Consider the following 19,095-nt stretch of genomic DNA (forward strand, 5'->3'; position numbering starts at 1 on the left):
AAAAATATTAAATAAAAAATTCTTAATGTGTACTAATTAAAAGGCGTTTCTTCGAAGTATAATGTATGATTTACTGAGAAAATTTGATCGGCACTAAGATTTTACTTTACATAGTTTGTGAGAAAATAACAAAACAATTATATCACCTATAATAGAAAAAATAATATAACCATTATTTTGTTAAGAATATTCACTTTCAGTAATGTTTTGAAAAAAGAAAGAAAATTCTTAAAATAATAAAAATAATAAAAATGAAAAGGAAAGAAAAAGGTTTCATTATAATAAACTAAAACGTAAAATCTAGTCAACATTGATATTTTAATTGTCAAAGTGAAATTTTCACTATCCCACCTGAAATTAAAAAATGTCAAAATGATATGATAAAATATCAAAATTGATATTTTAATTGTTGGACGACTTTTGTCACTGAAAAATGTTAATTTTATAGCTGTTATTATCAAATTTTTTTTTCGGTGACTCGTGCTTTTTCGTGGATCACAATAAGCTGTGAAACAGTTCTGAGATTTAAGGTTATAATAGGGTTTTTCTGTAGATAATAATTAATAGGGTTTGCGTTAAATTTGAGTATTAGTGTAAAACAAAAAGTATTACAAAGCTTAATTCTCCTCGATTGTAAAAAGAATTATATTCAAGTTGTAATGTAGAAAAATACTGCCATCTATGAAAATAGATGGCAATAGCCAAGCAATATATAAAAAAAAGGATATATAAATGATGAAAACCACATTTGTTAAAAATTTGTTTGTATCCAAAAAGTGCGTATACACCGTAGTGAACAAATTTCGTTCTTTAGTTCTTTTCAATTCATTAAATCAAAATTGTATTTCGGTAGTAGTTTTTCGATTTAAATATATTTTCTCCTTCATACTTAAGGCTACTTGTTCAGGTGTTTGGTTTATCAGTATCATTGTACTATTTTTGACAGCGTATGCGTGATTAATGGCATGGTTAAAATACAAACATGCTCACTGCTCCGGTAGCATTGTCACTTTACCATATATATATAACAACGTATACCTTCAGAAACGCGGAAAAGAATCTCAATCTCTATCCGTCACTGATAAAAACATTCAAAATAAGTTTGTTGAGCTATTTACTGTATTTTAGGTTATGGACCGAATTGACTGCTTCAATTGTGTGATTTGACTCGTTTTGACTATTTTCAATTAGAATATATAAAATCACTCGTCTATGTCGTTAAGTCAGCCTCAATTGCAGCCTTGTTGTTTACCTTCGAAATGTGCTAAAATCTGTTGTAAAATTTTTCTGCTGATATCATATTTTTCCAATCAAAATATATCACGTTTCTTTCCGCCACAATCTTTTCACACCAAAATTTTCAACTCATCACAAAAATTTCGCGCATGATTTCACATGACCTTTATTCTAGATTCATCCTTAACAAAAAAAAAAAAATCATTCGAAAAATCAACTCATCAAAAATAAAATATTCTTGTTGAATGAGGATTACAATTTATTTATTTAAATATATTTTATGAATAATACACCATCACGTGCGAATATATTTTATTTCCTCGATTTTGAATGAAAAAAAAAAAAAAAATATAAATAAATACTTGCATAGTAAGTAAGAAGGTATGGTTCTCTATATTTAAGTTAAACCAAGCGTTAAAAACGTTGAAGCACAAAAAAGACAAACTCCGATGGCAAAGCAGCCCGCTCTAGCTTCAAGAAGATATTCCATCCGTTTCTTACTTTGGTATTCATAACAAATTGCCTACGTGATTGACTTACCAAGTAGCTCGTAATATCTCCAAACCTACTTAATGAATAAGTGCGTGCGAAAATGCCACTTCCATGGGCTGGTTAAGGTTGTCATACTCCTCCTAGGTTAGGTCGTAGTAGAATATATAGAGATACGACTTTTTGCACGAAATGATAAAACACCATATTCAAATTGATTCTCTATTCTTGTCGTCCTGCGGCTAGGATATGGCTTCATGTTGATTGTTTTTTTTTTCTTTTTTTTTTTGTCTTAACAGTAATTATTATTGTAAGGAAAATGTTATATCCTTGTGCACAAGCTGTCATCACAGCATACTTTCCGTACTGATGGGGTTGTTCCTTCGTATAGCAAATTGTTATCTCATCATTCCCTCCTCCTTACGTGAGTGATTTTTATTTTTTTTTTTTTTGTTTTTTGTTCTCCTGTTGCGGTTGAAATAAAGTTGAAGGAAGTTTTCGTTAAATTGCAAAATAAGTTTCATTGTTTAAAATTGTATAGTTTTGTGGATTGGATTTACCGCATTTTGTGGCATGTTACATTAACAACCTACAATGGAGCAAAATAGGTATACTCGAAACCTGAAGTCGAAGTTATATTCAATTTATTTGAAATTTTTGAAAGTTTGCACAGGAAAAGTTTGTCTATTTTATAGCATCAACTAATGCCATTAAGAAGGTAAACCATGTTGGGTTTATAGAAAAGATTTTTGAAATAAATAAAAAAGAGAAAATGAGAAAATGCATTTTATGGAAATACAATAAATAACAAAAAAAAAAAAAAATTGGCGAAAAAGTTTTAATGTTTTTATTTGCGATGTTTTTTTTAAGGTGATGAGGTTCAGCAACAAATTGGAGGAAGTTGTTTAAAGTTTAGAAATTCTGCATAGATCACAGGAAATTCAAAACTATCTGGCAATATTGTTGAAATTTGACAATACAAAATTGCAAGCTATAGAGTTTTAAAACAACTTTCGTTATTGCAGTGCTGCCAAAAGTTATCAACAAAACATTCAACAAACCTTAAAAACCTAATATTTTGATTTCTGGTTCATTATTCTATTACAACTAGAAGTCTGAATAAAAAACCTTCATGAATAGATGGAGCTGATCATTGACCCTGTTTGGTTTCTTTAAAAATATACACATTTTTGTGTAATGAGTTTGCGAGAGACCGATGTTCGGGGACTTACAGCTCTTCCGTTGTCCGGGTATAAAATTAACATAAATGTTGGAGCGGACCTACCTACATATATTTTTCTTCCGAGTCCGAAAAGCTAATGTGATTTTTGTTGGTGGAGGCTGAATATAAATCCAGAACTAAAAAGAAGTACCAGGGACGTACATGGGTCAGAATACTATTTAGTGCCTAAAAAGTTGTCCCTTTGGACAGTGAATTTTGAAAACAAAAATATGGACATTTTTATCAATATATTTTCATATATTTTAGTTGACATAGAATTGTTATATGTACTTTAATCTATTATAAAATAACATTTGCACCGATAGGTTTCAATGATATTACTATATTTATGACAGTTTAAACAGAAATTGATCAAAACCAAACAACTGCGTTACTTTACTGCAAATTTCAGTTTTATTTGTAAAATCATATTTAATTATATGATCGCTGATGTTCCTATTTGAAATTATAGGGACAACGTAAGTCTCCTATGAAGTTAAATCACAAGAAAAATTAATTTCAATTAAATATTCTTAATAGTTTATTACAAAAAATCAGCTTTAAAACTTTAAATACCACTGCGTTACCAAGATAAACCACAATGTTAACGTGATTTGTAAACAATTCGATCCAAATTTGGGTTTCAAACTTGTAAAAGTAAATAATGTAAATTTTATAACTCAATATAGTTTTTCTACTAGTTTGTGCTTTTTCTTCAAAAAAATTAAATTAACAAAAAGGGACATTATTTTAGGCACTATACAGTATTTTGGCCCACATTCCTTTGGGACAGTCGGGGCAGTGCCCCAGGGCCCCAGAGGATGTCATTTATTAATGAATACCTTTAGCTTAGTGATGTCTCATTTGATGTGTTTGAAGTACCTAATATTTTCAAAATGCCGTTAGATTTGTAATTTGTTAAGCTATGTTCACTGTAAACTCATATCTCTAATTTAAACTCAAACTCGAGACTTTTATCCGAAAAAATTTGCTTCCGAATGAAAGAAAAAAAAAAAAAACAATATTTGATTTGCAATAACTCAGCAATGAGAGCTTTAAGAAACTTTTTGTTTTCAGTTATGAATAGAGGTTAGAGAGACCTTTCTTTTGATGTATAACTCGATTAATTTGGAGGAACTTTTTGAAAATTACTTTTTTTCAGGGGATAACCTTGATTTTTTTCGAAAATCCGAAAAAAAAATAATTTGTAATTTTTTTACATATCTACATAAGTAGATAGAGTGTTCATTGCGAACTTGTACGTGTAAACCAAAACTTGTTTCGAGACTTTGCTCTTTGTTTGGTTTTCAGCTAAGAATATAGCTTAAAGAGAACTTTCTTTTGGTGTCTCACTCGATGGATTTGGAGGAATTTTTTGAAAATGCCCTTTTTCAGGCAAGGGGTTAGCTTTGATTTTTTCAAAAATCCGTCAAAAATAAATTTGTAATTTTTTTTGTATAAATAAATAGGCCAGGCTTGTACCTGTGAATCAAAACTTATTTCGAGACTTAAATGCGAAAAAATCTGCTTCCGAATGTAAGAAAATAAACAATATTTGGTTTGCGATAACTCAACAACCAATCCTCCAAGAAACTTTTGAAGCCTGCCCCGGGTCTCCGACAGCTCAACGTACGCCTCTTCTTTTAACGGTATTTTTTAAATGGAAATATCGTATTCCTAATGAACACCAGATAATACTTTTCTTATCTGGATTGATGTAACTCATGAATCATATGACAAATTAAACATTTCTACATTATTGAAGTTACACCTCTTTTGGTGCGTTAAGCCTTAACTACAATGACCTAAAAAAAAGTGGGAAGTTTACAAAAAGAAATTTTTTTTATTTCTTTCTATGTAAGTGCTATTTGTTTTTGGAAAAAACTACAAAAATTGTTTTTTAAAGCAAAAAATAAGCTTTCTGCATCATTATTTTTAATTTTTTGCTAGGAAAAACTGTCAGAAAATGAGTTTGAAAATTTTCACTTTTTAACTTTTTGCACAGTGGCCGTTGTAGTTATACCTTTATGCACGAATAAAAGTTACAATTGAACGGCCATTTCGAAACATTTGTTTTCTTTTTTTTTATTTGCCAGTATTTAATTAATTCTATTTGCTTATCTTCTCTTTGGTTTTTTAAACATAATTATAATAGCTGTGTTTTATTTTCCTCGTGATCTAGATCAGATCATTGCATTTATTTGCGAAACAATAACAAAACAAAATCCTGCTTTTTTTGTAGAGCTAATAAAAATAATGATCTGATAAGGATCACGAGGAAAATAAAATACATTAATTTTCTTAAATTATTCTTGACTTAGCAGGAAATCCGTAGTTGACCGGTGATTTATTTTTATATAAAATCATTTTTAAAATCACTGAATACAAACTCCTCAATGTAAGATTTGGTGTCCCACAGGGAAGTCATCTCGGTCCTATAACTTTTTATCTAAATAGTCGAAGTAAATGGTTGCCTTAACTCAGAAATAGTACAGTATTCTTTTTGAAAACTTACTCATGGTAATGTTTTTAAAATTAAGTATACAAGAAAACACATTTTAAATTGTTGTTTTAATAAATTTATTGAAATGATGTACAATATAATATAGTACAGTTTATTTGTTTAAACTGTTTCATTTATTTTTTTACATTTTAAGAATCTTAATTAAAAACATATAAAAATTGATTAAAAATAAAACAAAAAAAGTTAATTTTCTTAAATAACTTAAAAACTACAACTTTAAATACTAAAATAATTCGTTCATATATATATTACATTACTTATTCTAATTTTCTTTATTATTTTTTATTTCTTTTTATCCATACGAAGACTTTTTTTCTTTTGACAATGGCATACGGTTCTTATTTAATATACCGTTAATAGCTCTAGCTTAATACTTTAATATACTTAAAAATACCTACATCATTTTTCTTTTTTTAAATAAATTTTCTTAAAGAAATAAAAAAATTACTGGTAAGACAAGTTTTGTTTTTAGAAGACAAGATCGTCATATTTTGTTTTAAAATTAAAAAAAATTATAAAATGTACATTCTACAAAACTATGAGCTTAAAATATAAATATTTTTTTTTTACTTTATACTTATCTCACCCTTTTCATTTATATTTTATTTTTTTGTTTTAATTATTTTTCATAACAAGAAGCTAGTTGGATTTTTTGTTTTGTAATAATTTTTAAATTTATATAAAGCAAATACAAAAAAATGTCTTCGTAAAAAATTGGCAATGACTTGTAGCTAGAATTTGTTTTGTATTTTTATTTTTTTGTGTTTTATAAACTATTTTATTATGTACGCGTACAAAAAAATCATGATTTTATTTAACTTATTCAGTTCTTTGTCATGGGTGGGTAGCTGCTAATAATAATAATTTAATTTTTATTACTTAAACTTAAATTAAAAAAAAAAATGTGAATAATAATGTTAAATAAAAAACAAAAATGATAAATAAATAATAATATAAGTATAACAAAAAAAAGAATATATTTCATATTTTTTCTAGTTTTATTTTTGAATTTTGTTTTTTAATTTTTTCTTATTGTGTTTTAATTTTTATAATTACAAAATGTTTAAAATATAATAAAAAAAAATATTAATACAAAAAACTTACAACGACTTAAATTAGTTATCACTGGATTGCATTGCTTTACTTAGTGCCGTACAGAGCTGACTAAATGAGGGACGGTCTTTTGGATTTTGATTCCAACACGATGCCTGTAATAAAATAAATATAAAAATTATTACCGATTAAAAATTAGTAAGAACAAAATCAATGTTTTTTAATATAAAATTGTTTAGTCTCTAAAAATTAACTTTTTTTTTGCAATCGAAACATTTAAAACAACATAAAAAGTGCTTATTTTTCATGTATTTTACTTTAATTTGTAGCAAAAATTACAATTTAGAAAAATAAAGAAAATTATTCCGTTTAATCAAAAACAAATGGAGGTTCAGCCAGAGCTTGTTATCGTTATGGCAATGAAAAAAAAAAATCAAAAACGACCCGATCAAAAATTTTGTATAGCAGAAAAAATTAATTTTGTGAGTTTTAAGTGTTCTTTCCCAGCAGATTTTTAAAAACCATACAAAAGCGTGAGAGTAATTTTTATAAATTTTAACTAAATTTGAAAAAATATTGGCATGCTGTTTTGAACGTATAATTATTAAAAGTCTAAAAATAAAATGTTAAATACATATATTTACTGACTTCTTTTCGAACAAAAAATTCTAAATTTTATAATTGAATTTGTTTACAAAAAAAATTTAAAATTCTTTTAAAACGATAGTCCAAAAATAAAAATAGTTCTATTAAAGATGAATTAAAATATTTGAAAAGAACACTTTTTTTTTAAATTATAATCCTAAAAGTCGTTTTTGAATCAATAAGATTTTCTGATATCATTATAGGTAAGGTACATATGTATATTTATATTATGTACATCTACAAAAGCATTTTTAGAAAAAAATATGTGAAATTCGTAAGAGGTACGTCATTTTTTATAAAATCTTAATAATAAACACTTAAAAATTTAATTTCGAAAAAATTCTTTATTTATTCTTTATTTTTTCTTATAAAATTAAATAGAGTCCGTTTAAACTTTGATAAAATCAAAGTGAACTTTATTTTATTTTAACTAATACAAATAATAAGAATTTTCTTATTGAAAAAATTAAAGTGTATCTGCTAAAAATTAAAAGATTTCTCATTTAAATTAAAAGATTAAACAAAAATAATAGAATATTCACATTAATTTAAATAGATTTTTTTTTTCAATTTGGTTTGGTCATACATTTTCAACCGTAAATACTTTGTTTGAAAGAAATCAAGACGATTTCTTAAAAAAAAAACGAATACAAATTCCCATTATTCGTATTTTTTGGAGAAAAACTGAAAACGCAGTTTTGTTAAAATTATTTATAGTACCTATATCAAATTTCTTCAAAATCGTTAGAGCCGTTTTCGAAAAAATCATAAATAAAAAATAAATTGATAAGAGATAATATTTAAAATATTTAAATTATATAAAAATTATAAATTTTACTTAAAATTTTGATACAAAAATTAGGTTAAAAAAAATATTTTTTTTTTTTTAATTTTTAGTTCGAGTGTTTTAAGAATAACGGTAGGTACATGAAATTTGGTATGCAAAAACTTTTACATGGTACATTTTTAATATATGTAGTTGGAAAAGTCAGTAATAAAAAATGTTATCCTCATTAAAGTTGGGAAAAGTTTTGTTTTGCAAAAAGAATTAAAAAACACATTTCCACCCAAAATTTTTGTATAGAATATTTTGATCCTTCATTCTAAATGATACCGGACTAACTTTAATAAATTTTTGATTTAAAAAGAAAAAAATTTATAACTTTTTTGAAAATCTATTTTTCGGTGTTAATTAAAATTGATTACCAATTTAATTTTGTATTTCTATGTTCAAAATTCTGTAAACCACAGTATTTAAAAATTCTGTATTGCATAATTTTGCAAATGATAAAAAAAAGAAAAATTGGTTTACTAACAAAATAGAAAATTGGGAAGCATAAAAAAACCACTAATTTCTTTTTTTTTCTTAACTCCACTTAAGCGGTTATTGCTTGTGCCTACAGAATTAATAAAGTTCCGATTTTTTTTAGATTAAGTTACTTTTTTTTCGAAGACTGAGTCTTGTTATAGTTTTAATTTAATAAATACTTGTTTAGATTGAAAATCTTAAAAATTTAAGCAACTTGAAAATAAAAATTTAAGCGACTTGAACTCTCTTATGTGTAAATTTCAAACCTCGTATTGAAGTTATCAAATCTCAAAGCCGAATTCCTAAGCTTTTAACCAAAATTGATCTTCTCACTCAGTTTATAATATTTAAACAAAAGAAAAACAAACAAAAAAGAACAACCATCATATTGCACTTACCATAATTTCTTTAAGAGCCTCCGGTGTACCATCGGCCACATCCCATTGCAAACTGCCACCAGAACTCTTTTGTAAATATTCCTCATTACTAAATTCTTCGAATGGCAGTTTTGTTGCTTGATTAAACAATTCCCAGACAACAACGCCATAGGCATAAATATCACTCTTCGTTGTAAATTCATCCTCTTGGATGCATTCAGGTGCTAACCAGCGAATTGGAAGTAATGTATTTCGATGTTTAAAATATTCCCGATTGTATTTATCTTTAGATAATGCTGGATATGATACTTTAACTATGAAATCACTTGAGATTATACAGTTACGTGTAGCTAAATCTCTGAAAAAGGATACAAAAAAATACAAAAAAAAATCTGATTAATAAAACAGGAATAAAAAAATCGATTAATGGAAATTAATTTTCAATTTTTTTTTTTCATCACTCAATGCAAATGAACCCTTCTTAATCCCAAAACTATGTACAAAACTTGGATAGGTTGGGACTAGACTTACTTGTGAATGTAACGAGCACGATAAATTGCATCCATTCCCCGGGCAATTTGATATGCTACAGCTAAAATTTGTCCAGTCTTGAGGGGTGGTATTGAGCCAGCAACTGCGCCATTTGTTCCATTCTGTCCAGACGCCGTAGTTGCTGTATTCGCCTTGCCAGCTGTGGCCAAAAGAAATTGCTTCAAATCACCCTGCAAAAAAAAAAGGACGACGAAAATAATAATAACGAAAATGTAAATGTGTCTTCAAGAAGTGTTGCAAAAGTGTTTACAAAACTATAAAAAAAAGAAAGAAGGAATTAAGTTAAGAGAAAAAGGAGGGTCTGTTTTTCTATATTTTAGTAGGATTTTCTCGGTTCAAGTATTTCTTATTGAACTTTTTTTTTACTCTATCTTCATAACTGTTTCGAGTTAAATAGACCCGAACGAGGACAATAACAAAAAAATACGCTTTAAACAGGACCGTAGCCAGGATTTTGTTTCGGGAGGGTCATAGTTCAAAATCTGATGAACAATTTTGTTTTTAAGAAAAGACTGTCTACATACTAGATTTATCAACGAAAAAAAAAATTATTACATATGCCAAGAAATTCTATAAATTACTTTAAATTATTGGTTGTGAGGATTTTTTTTTTAATGACCACGTAGAACACACAAATTTATTTATATTTTTGAAAAACGATTCTGAAAAGTTAAAAAAAAGATAAGTTCACATGAATAAAAGCAAATATGTATATTGTTTTCTTTAGGAATATATTAATAATTTCAAAAAACATTCACATGTTGAAATACCCTTTCAGCTGCTTAACCTCTTATTTGTTTCATTTCGGCCCAGTTAATATTTTTCGTCGTCTCAATAAATCAATTTCACCTGAACTTCACTTAACCAAAATTTTAAATGAACTTCTAATTTTTTTATTTTTTTTTTTATTTAAAAATTACTTAGTGTGCCTAAGAAGTGAACCAAATTTCTTGCTTTTTTTTACACTCTTAACAATTTTTGTAAAATTCCGTTCTTTGTAAACAGGGGCGGATCCAGGATTTTTTTCTGGGGGGGCACAAGGGACGGATTGGCAAAAAAAAACAGCAATAAAAGTTAGAAATAAAGTGAAGTACCATACGACTGACTAACAAGCAGAAAATTTTAACGACCCACAGTGGTCTAAAACCTGGCTAAAAATATTTAGGCACATTTCCCACATCAAATAGGTACCAAATGACCAAAAAGTTATTCGGAAGGAAAAATTTTCATTTTCTTGTTACAGTAAAAGCCACTTAAGTGCTAACCCTCTTACTCCTGGATTAGCCGGAAGAAAAAAAATATAAAAAATCAGAAAATGCACGTACAATTCTGTGCTATATTAAAGTTAGTAATCTATTCTTTATTTAATTTTTTGACTTAAGTTGTTTCACCAAATAGTTTTTGAGAAACTAAGTTTTAAAGATGAAATTTTGAAAAAAAAAATGTTTACGTTTTTTAATTGATTTTGTATAAAATTTTGCAATATTATGGACATAATTATACCATTAGTTAATGACCTAGTAGTTTTTAGTCAAATACTAAAGACTTCATTCTAATAAATATTAAAGTTCCTAAGAATAACAAAAAAAACTGAATCATACTTTTTTGCCGGGAAACCCAGTTTTGTTTTTTTTTTATTTGCATTAACCTTTTGTAACCCAAGGTCGTTAATTTAAAAATTAATAAGTCAATCGATTGGCCTTTATCTTTAATAAAACACGTATTTTTTAAAAATTCAATAAAGTCATTATTTGCTTAGTTATTTCGATATTTTGGGAGTAAAAAAAAAGTTCAAATAATTTATTTTTATATAAAAATGCAAAAATCCAAAAATAAAACCCCGTGGGGTTTACTAACAAAAACTATTTTTTCTTCTGAATTTCGTTGTTTTTACACAAATTTGCTTATTTTCAAAAAAAGCCCAACTTTCAACATTAACTGTCAATTAAAAACTATTGGTGCTATTTATTAGAAAGGAGAATGGGCATTTTGGACGTTGAGCGGCCATCAATAAAATTGGTATCAAATGAAAGAATTATAGCCCAGGAAAAACTTTTACTATGGACGTTTCGCTGTATTGCGTTAAGAATGCAAGATAATGCAGTATTAGTATTGTTAATGCATTGTTCAATGTATGAATGAAAAACTGATTTATATTTTTATATGGAATATAAAATATGATGCTCTGTCATTTTTCCTGAGCATGAAGACATTAATCTTGAAAATCCGACCAATAGAACTCATAATATAAGATTTTTAAGACAACCATTTCAGGTTCGAAAGTTTTCAAACAATTCAAAGTAACAAAAAATTGAACAACAAAACTCTAAAAATAGGCTTGAATTTGTTGTTTTAAAATGCTTATAGTATGGTTCTAGTGGTTGGATATTCAAGATAAAGGTCTTCAGACTCAGGGAAAATGACAGAAAATAATATTTTGCACTTAAAATACACAATTGAGTTATAACATTGAGACATATATAAAGTTTTAAATGCAAAAATGCATTTTATCCGTTATTGAAATACGTCACAGGGATAAAACTTCTGCACAATATATTTAAACCTTAATTACATCAAAAAATAACAAATTCATTCCTGGCCGCGTAACGTCCACGTTTCATACAAACTTGCCCATTCTCCTTTGAAGTACTATTTCGATAAAGCAATACTTAAAGATTATAATATTAGAAGCTTCAAAAGAAAAAAAAAATAGTTTGTAGAGCTTTTATGCAATCTTTTTCGGTTTATTACAGAAATGTCACATGGGGCTACAAGGGGTTAAATTGTTTTATACCTCAAGAATATTGTGTTCAAATTGTAGGTCTCTTGGAGCCAAATTGACCAAGTTATGAGTATTTTAATACTTCCCTTAGGAACGTTTTAGTCTTTTAGTCCAGAGTTCAAAACTTTAAATCGTTATCCCCACAACTAATGTTTTCAACGCCGCCGGTGCTCCTCATAACTTCAAAACTACTGCACCGATTCTTTTGAAATTTGGAACACTATTTTTTTTACATATTTTTAGAGGTATCCCTGGAGAAATTTTCTCAATAAAATAATATTTATAAAAATCTATAAGTATAAGGGTCGCTTTTGAGGAGTTTTTTTTCAAGGGGTCTTTATTTTCGGGGTGCAAACTTGAGCAAACTTCTGAAATGCAAGTTTGTTCTACATATCCAGCAGTTCTATAATATATGGTTTATGCAATTTTGTGACGTGTTCCGCTATTTTAAAAACACTAATGTTAAAAAAAAAACAACGAAAAAAGTGCAAATTTTTTAACCCCTCTGTATGAAAAATTAGAGTTGCATATACCTACAATTATTTTCAATTCAATGTCATTCGATGTCCATATCAAAATATTTCACCAAAATCACTTTGAAAATTCACTTTTTTTTTAAATCGAAAAAAAAAATTCGTGTGTACCCAACAAATAGCCGTTTATTTATTTGTGAGGTGGAGCTTTTCATGGGAAAGGGATGCAACAATCAACAAAATTCGCATTTTCAGCCAGAAATAGACAAGAGTTTCACTCAAGTTCTTTCTGTTATTATTCATATATTTTTAAAACTCTTATAGTTTGATTTCCTTTAAGTATGAACTTTTAGTTCTGGGGGGGGGGCACGTGCCCCCGTGCCCCCCCCCCTGGATCCGCCTATGTTTGTAAACAAAACTGATTAAATATTTACCTTCATTCTCTTATTTATTTTTAAAATTTTATTTCTTCTAAAGAATTGTAATTGTAATTATTGCATTTAGAACCTACTTACTAATTTATTTTATTCATTTATTAATAGAGTGTAATTTTCAGAGAAACATTTTTTATTATTTTATACAAAGTTTACAAAAAACAATTGTTTTTTTTTTTATACCCCGCATTAGCCCGATTGTAAAAATATCATTTGAAAAAATGCATTTGAAATCAAAAAAAAAAAAACTGTAGGCATTTCAAATAAAAAAATTGCATTTAATAAAATGAAAAAAAAAAAAAATTGCCAAAAATTGCCTGAAAAATATTTGAATTGAAAATAAATTTTTTTTAATAAAAATATTTTGCATTAAAAAAAATGATTGCGAAAAAAATTCAATGCAAAATGTGTGCATTAAATATTTAAATACACGAATCGGCTTTTTGGTACCAATTACAGATTTTAGTGTGTCTTCGAAAAAAACATCCTTTCACCTAAATTTTTCTTATGAAAACTCTTTTTTCTTGCTTTCTATCCCAAATTCAATGTTTTTACCAAATTTCATTAGGGTGATCCATCATTTTTGCTTTCACTCAAAAAGACACCATGATATTTTTTTAGACACTTTAGATTCTTGTTTCTAATCTTAAAAGTAACATAATTGCTGAATTTCAATAGGGTACCACTAATATTACTCTAGTATTACACATTTTTTCAAATATACCAATTTTTTCTCTACACCTAAAAAAACACCCTTTCATATGAAAAAAAAAATGAATAGGTTTACTTTATTCGTAGTTCCCATTGGAAATAGAACATATTTAATGAATTTCGTTAGGGTACCTTTTATACCATTAATTTTATCGGACTTATCGCGGATTTTCCCTATTTTCCAAAAAAAAAAACACCCTTAAACCTAAAATATTTGTATAGACTGTTTGGCTTCTTGGCTTCTTGGCTTCTGTTATAAATGAAACATTTTTACCAATTTTTATTGGTGTAACAATTTTTTCCCAGTTTTTGTGATACTAATTCCGAATTTCATCTTTTCCTTAAAAAAAAAAACACCCTTTCACTCAAGATAATTTTGTACACTTTATAGATTCTAAATTCTTATACCAACCAAAACTTTTTCACCAAGTTTTAAAAATTAATAAAATTTAAGTCAGCTGTTATGATACCATTCTCACACAAAACTCAACCCATCGAAAAATCACCCTTTGACCAAAAATATTTTTAAGAACTTTTTGAATCCCTTGTCTCTGCTTTATCTTAAACCTTCATCCAGAATTTTATCAGTGTAGCAGGTTTTTCACATGGGTTTCGGTTATATTTTACCTGTTGAGGTAAAAAAACAAGCACCCTTCTTTTTAATCGGCAATAACTTTTCTTAGAGCAATCGTATTGACTTTATTTTTATGTCATTAGATTCAGCATCATCAGTATTCAAAAAATACATTAAAAACATGTGTCTTTATGATGATATTTCACAAACAATTTTTTTCACTATATTTTTGAGCTTCACCCCATCCCTCTTGTCTTTTTTTTATAGACTTTTTTATCCTTCGTTCTTATCCAAAAAAGCTAACTTTTTGCCAAGTTTCATGAGTGTAACAATTTTTTATTTTTTCAATGCTGTACTAAAAATAAATCAAAAGAATTTGAAATTTGAGACTATCTCCCTGCCTTCTTAATATGACATTATATAGAAAAAAATCTGGAACATTATTAAAATTTGTACAGTAAGTGAAAATCCTTTCGGGGGTGGCTTCAGCCCCTCAAAACTCCTCAGTGGCTACGTGCCTGGCTTCAAAATAAATACATCTACCAAAGCAAGAACACTTAATCTATAAAATAGAACTTACCCAATCAGTATATTCCAACACCAAATAATGCGGATCCTTCTCCCGACACAGTCCAAACAACTTAACAACACCCTTATGCGATATAGCTCGAAACATTTCGATTTGCCTCTTAAACTCCTGACACGCAGTTTCGTCCTTGATTTTATTCAACGCCTTTACCAAAATCAATTTATATTCATCCGAAACTTCTGTGCTCGATTCTTGTTCTTCTTTGATCTCTTCTATATCATCCATTGAAGTTTTTGAACGTCTCTTTTCCATATTCGGCGGAGTTCCACTCTGCCGCTCATCTGTGTCCTTTTCGCTAGCTTCGTTGATTTTTATTAGTGAAGATTTTATTTTGCCAACAAACACATCACCAAATTCTCCGCGACCAATTTGAATGAGCTCCGAGAGACTAGACCTGGGCAAAGCTAATTGATCGAAGGCATGCGACTTTTTGGAGCCTTTAGAATTCACACTCGATATTGTGTCATCACTTTTTTGAGCCTCATTGCCACTGCCACGAGGATTGTTGTTGCCGTTCATTTTCTTAGTTTTGGCATTCTTATCGGATTTTCCATTTTCCGGTAGACATGGTTCAATTTCGGCCATTTTGTTATTGACTTCACCGGTTTCGACGTTATCCTTGCCAGCTTCGGTAAGACGAGCTTTGCGAGCTTGTCGTCGATAGCGACACCATAACATTAGTCCGACTACGAGAATGATGTAGGCAAAGGCAACTGACATTGTTATGAGGACAGCTCGAGTGATTAAGAAGCCATCGGAGGACTCTTCAGTAGCGAAACCCTCAACAGCTGTAAGAGAGTAGAAATTCAAACTCAATAAGGATATTAACTTAATTATAGACAAAATATATTCACCTTTGACAACAAATCTAACCTCTTCCCTCTTTAAGCCAGCACTATTACCAATTGTACATCCATATCGTCCCTCATCGTCTAAATGTACTTCGGTGATTTCCAAAGTTCCATTCTCCAAAAACTTGAATCGATTCTTGTCGGTATTGTTTTCACTCAAATACTTCAGATCTTTGTCCCATTGAATTGTTGGTTTGGGATCACCAATAGCTTGACAATGAATACTGGCAACACCCATTTCTGTAGCTTGAATTGGTCCTTCTGGACGAACATGGAATTTGGGTGCGACGACAACAGCTATGCTAACGGTGGCATTTATTTGTCCTTGAGTGTTGCTAGCAATGCAGGTATAGTTGCCACGATTCTCGGCGGATACATTTTTAAATATTAACGTACCGTTAATGTCGTCAATTGTTTCGGGCAATTGATCAGAGAAGTCCTGCAAATGAGAAAAAAAAATAAAGAGAAAAAGTTTAGTCTTATTATAGTTTCAAGAAGTTTGTATATATTTTTCTTCGTTTTTTGTGAATCAGGGCAACGTTCGTTGAATGTTTTTATAATGTTTTCTCGGGAGGAATATTGGGAGGGATTGAGAAGGATTTTCACAAAATGTTCTCTCCAGGGGGAATCGTAATTCGTAGTTTATTCTTGTTGGAGTATATGTATTCGAATGGAGTCCCATTATTTGCAAAATTTAGTAACGAAAAGTTTGTTAAACTTGTAATTAAGCTTGTTTGATTTTGGATAGGGGGAGATTTTTACACAATAGGATTAGGGATTTGGGTGGAATGTGGAATTAAAAAAATGTTTAAGGCAGGATATAAATATTGATTGTTTCGGTTACTGCTTGTTTTATATATTTTTATGGAATTAAGGATGTTTAAAGAGTGTAATCATACATACACTACGCGTCACTTGAATAGAAACAACAATTTTTCTTTAGAAAATAGCGATTGGCGCTTCGGTGAGGTAACTTAGTAGATTTTTGGTTTTGCATTTTCAAAGAGGAACTTTTAACAAACAATGTTGTAAAACCAAAAAACCCAAAACAGAAACCGTGTGGCTACTAGTTGCGTTTTTTCGCATTACTTCACAAAAAACAGTTTTATTTTTGCGTCACTTGAATAGAAACAAGCTCTTAAGTTAGATAAAAATGATGAAAAATCATGGACAACACTAATTTTAGTAAAGCAGTTTTAAACTTTGACATTATTTGCACATTATATCCAATTGTGGGCTACGAGCTACCATTAGGCACCACAGAAAATGCATAAATAGAATTTAATATTGAAAATGCACTTGTTCTGTACACAATCGTGGACCTAATTGGAGAAAGTGATAAAAGTGTTTGGTAACTTCTTAGAAATTAAGAAAATGACATTTTCTACAATTTAAGGATTGAATAAGTGAAATAAACTTTCGTTTTTGTCCGGAATGCATCTGTTTTATTTCTTTTGCGTTGTTTTTTCTGAAACTATCCTTGTGCAATCTCTTAGACGGTTGTTTTTCCACGTTCCTAAACTTCCCAAGAGCTTCTACCATTATTTCTTTGTAAAAGTTTGCATCTTTTTTCGAAGCGTGAAGCTTCAATTTTGCTATTGCACATCATAAAAACAAAGCGTATTACTATAACACATTTTAGTGCAGTTTGGTGGCGTTATTCTTTCATAAACCAATGAAATAGGACTAATATTAACGTGGTCCATCTGAGTTGGTATGTTTTCCTTTAAAAAACCACTCTTTACCTCACTTCTTTTCAGTTCGAATGCAACTATAAAATAGTTAACTTTTTTGTAATCTTAGTAGAACTTAAAATGTTGTTATTTTGCATTTTGAGGCTTTTTAAATGTTGTGCACCTTTTATAACTTCCATGATGGAACAAACCAACACATTACCATCGCACTAACACCACGTTTTTGACCGATTTTAGCGGCAAAGTGAAGGAAATTGCTGCTAGTTTTTAAATTATTTTTTTCTCTGCTCTTGATTTGGGTCTCAACTGTCTTTTTTTTTTTATTCAATCACTAGTTTACGATATTTTAAAAGTATTCTCATACAAATTTGGCAAGTTTTCCAATATCTTTCGCGATTTTGCATAGTGCAAGTGCATTTCCAATGCTAGCTGCTATTTAAGCATTTTCTGTGATGCCTAGTGGTAGCTCGTAGCCCATAATTGGTTATAATGTGCAAATAATGTCAAATTTTAATACTGCTTTACTAAAATTAGTGTTGTCCATGATTTTTCATCATTTTTATATAATTTAAGAGCTTGTTTCTATTCAAGTGACGCAAAAATAAAACTGTTTTTTGTGAAGTAATGCGAAAAAACGCAACTAGTAGCCACACGGTTTCTGTTTTGGGTTTTTTGTTTTTACAACATTGTTTGTTAAAAGTTCCTCTTTGAAAATGCAAAACCAAAAATCTACTAAGTTACCTCACCGAAGCGCCAATCGCTATTTTCTAAAGAAAAATTGTTGTTTCTATTCAAGTGACGCGAAGTGTATATGTATGATAGTTTTGTATTTGAAGCAAAAATATTGAAGTATAGTTCTGATTCTCCAGCTTGAAAATTTCTGTCGGATAAATGTGAGGTTACACTGGAATAGGCTTGCCACTAAATAGAATTTAAAGATGAATCAAATAATGTTCAATCTTCAATGCCAATCAATGCACTTTATTCAAAAGAAAGTCATCTTTCAATATTTACGTCAAACAAATTCTACATAGATCAAAAAGGTGTAGTTAAGATCTTAAGTGTAAACACAATTTAATGCGCTTTGTATAGGTAAATATGTAGCAACCCGGTTTGAATTTAATATACACAGGAAACACTATTCCACATGTTTTAAAAGTGGCAACCCAAAATTCAAGTTTTAGATAATATCAACTGTGTTTTTTTCCCCCAATCTTCACCAATTTGAGATTTTATGTTCATATAAAGGCAATTCTATCACCGCATCTTCCCGGTTTTCTGAAAGCTGATTCTTTTTCTTTGATATTTTGTTATAATTGCCACTTTTTTAATTATAATGAGAAAATGATGTCATTTGGTTGTGTTATTTTTGGTCACATAAACAAATTAAACTTAAATCGGACACTGTGGTGTATGAGTAACTTTTTTTTATAAAAAAAAAACCATCGCTAAATTAAAATTCATTTAAAGCTAACCAAAAGATAAAGCTAGGTGAGGTTTCCTGATTTTATTTTGGTTTTTAAATTGAAACAACTTTTGTATATTCAAAATTTTTTTAACCTCTCAAATTTTAACCTCGC

At 28.8% G+C, this 19,095-nt stretch overlaps 1 protein-coding gene across 2 annotated transcripts in view; it reads right to left on the minus strand.

The window, feature by feature from the left end:
• Positions 1-6,254: 6,254 nt before the first annotated feature.
• LOC129917784 (tyrosine-protein kinase-like otk) overlaps positions 6,255-19,095 on the minus strand; it is a 120,618-nt gene continuing 107,777 nt past the window's right edge. For both annotated transcript variants that reach the window (XM_055997926.1, XM_055997927.1), the window contains exons 5-9: positions 15,825-16,260; positions 14,962-15,758; positions 9,387-9,577; positions 8,877-9,213; positions 6,255-6,679 (exon numbers count right to left, since the gene is read on the minus strand). In XM_055997926.1, coding sequence (XP_055853901.1) covers positions 6,587-6,679; positions 8,877-9,213; positions 9,387-9,577; positions 14,962-15,758; positions 15,825-16,260 — 1,854 coding nt within the window. In that variant the 3' untranslated portion in view covers positions 6,255-6,586. The remainder of the gene's footprint in view (positions 6,680-8,876; positions 9,214-9,386; positions 9,578-14,961; positions 15,759-15,824; positions 16,261-19,095) is intronic.

Source organism: Episyrphus balteatus, chromosome 4 (assembly GCF_945859705.1).
Source record: "Episyrphus balteatus chromosome 4, idEpiBalt1.1, whole genome shotgun sequence".
Lineage (NCBI taxonomy): Eukaryota > Metazoa > Arthropoda > Insecta > Diptera > Syrphidae > Episyrphus > Episyrphus balteatus.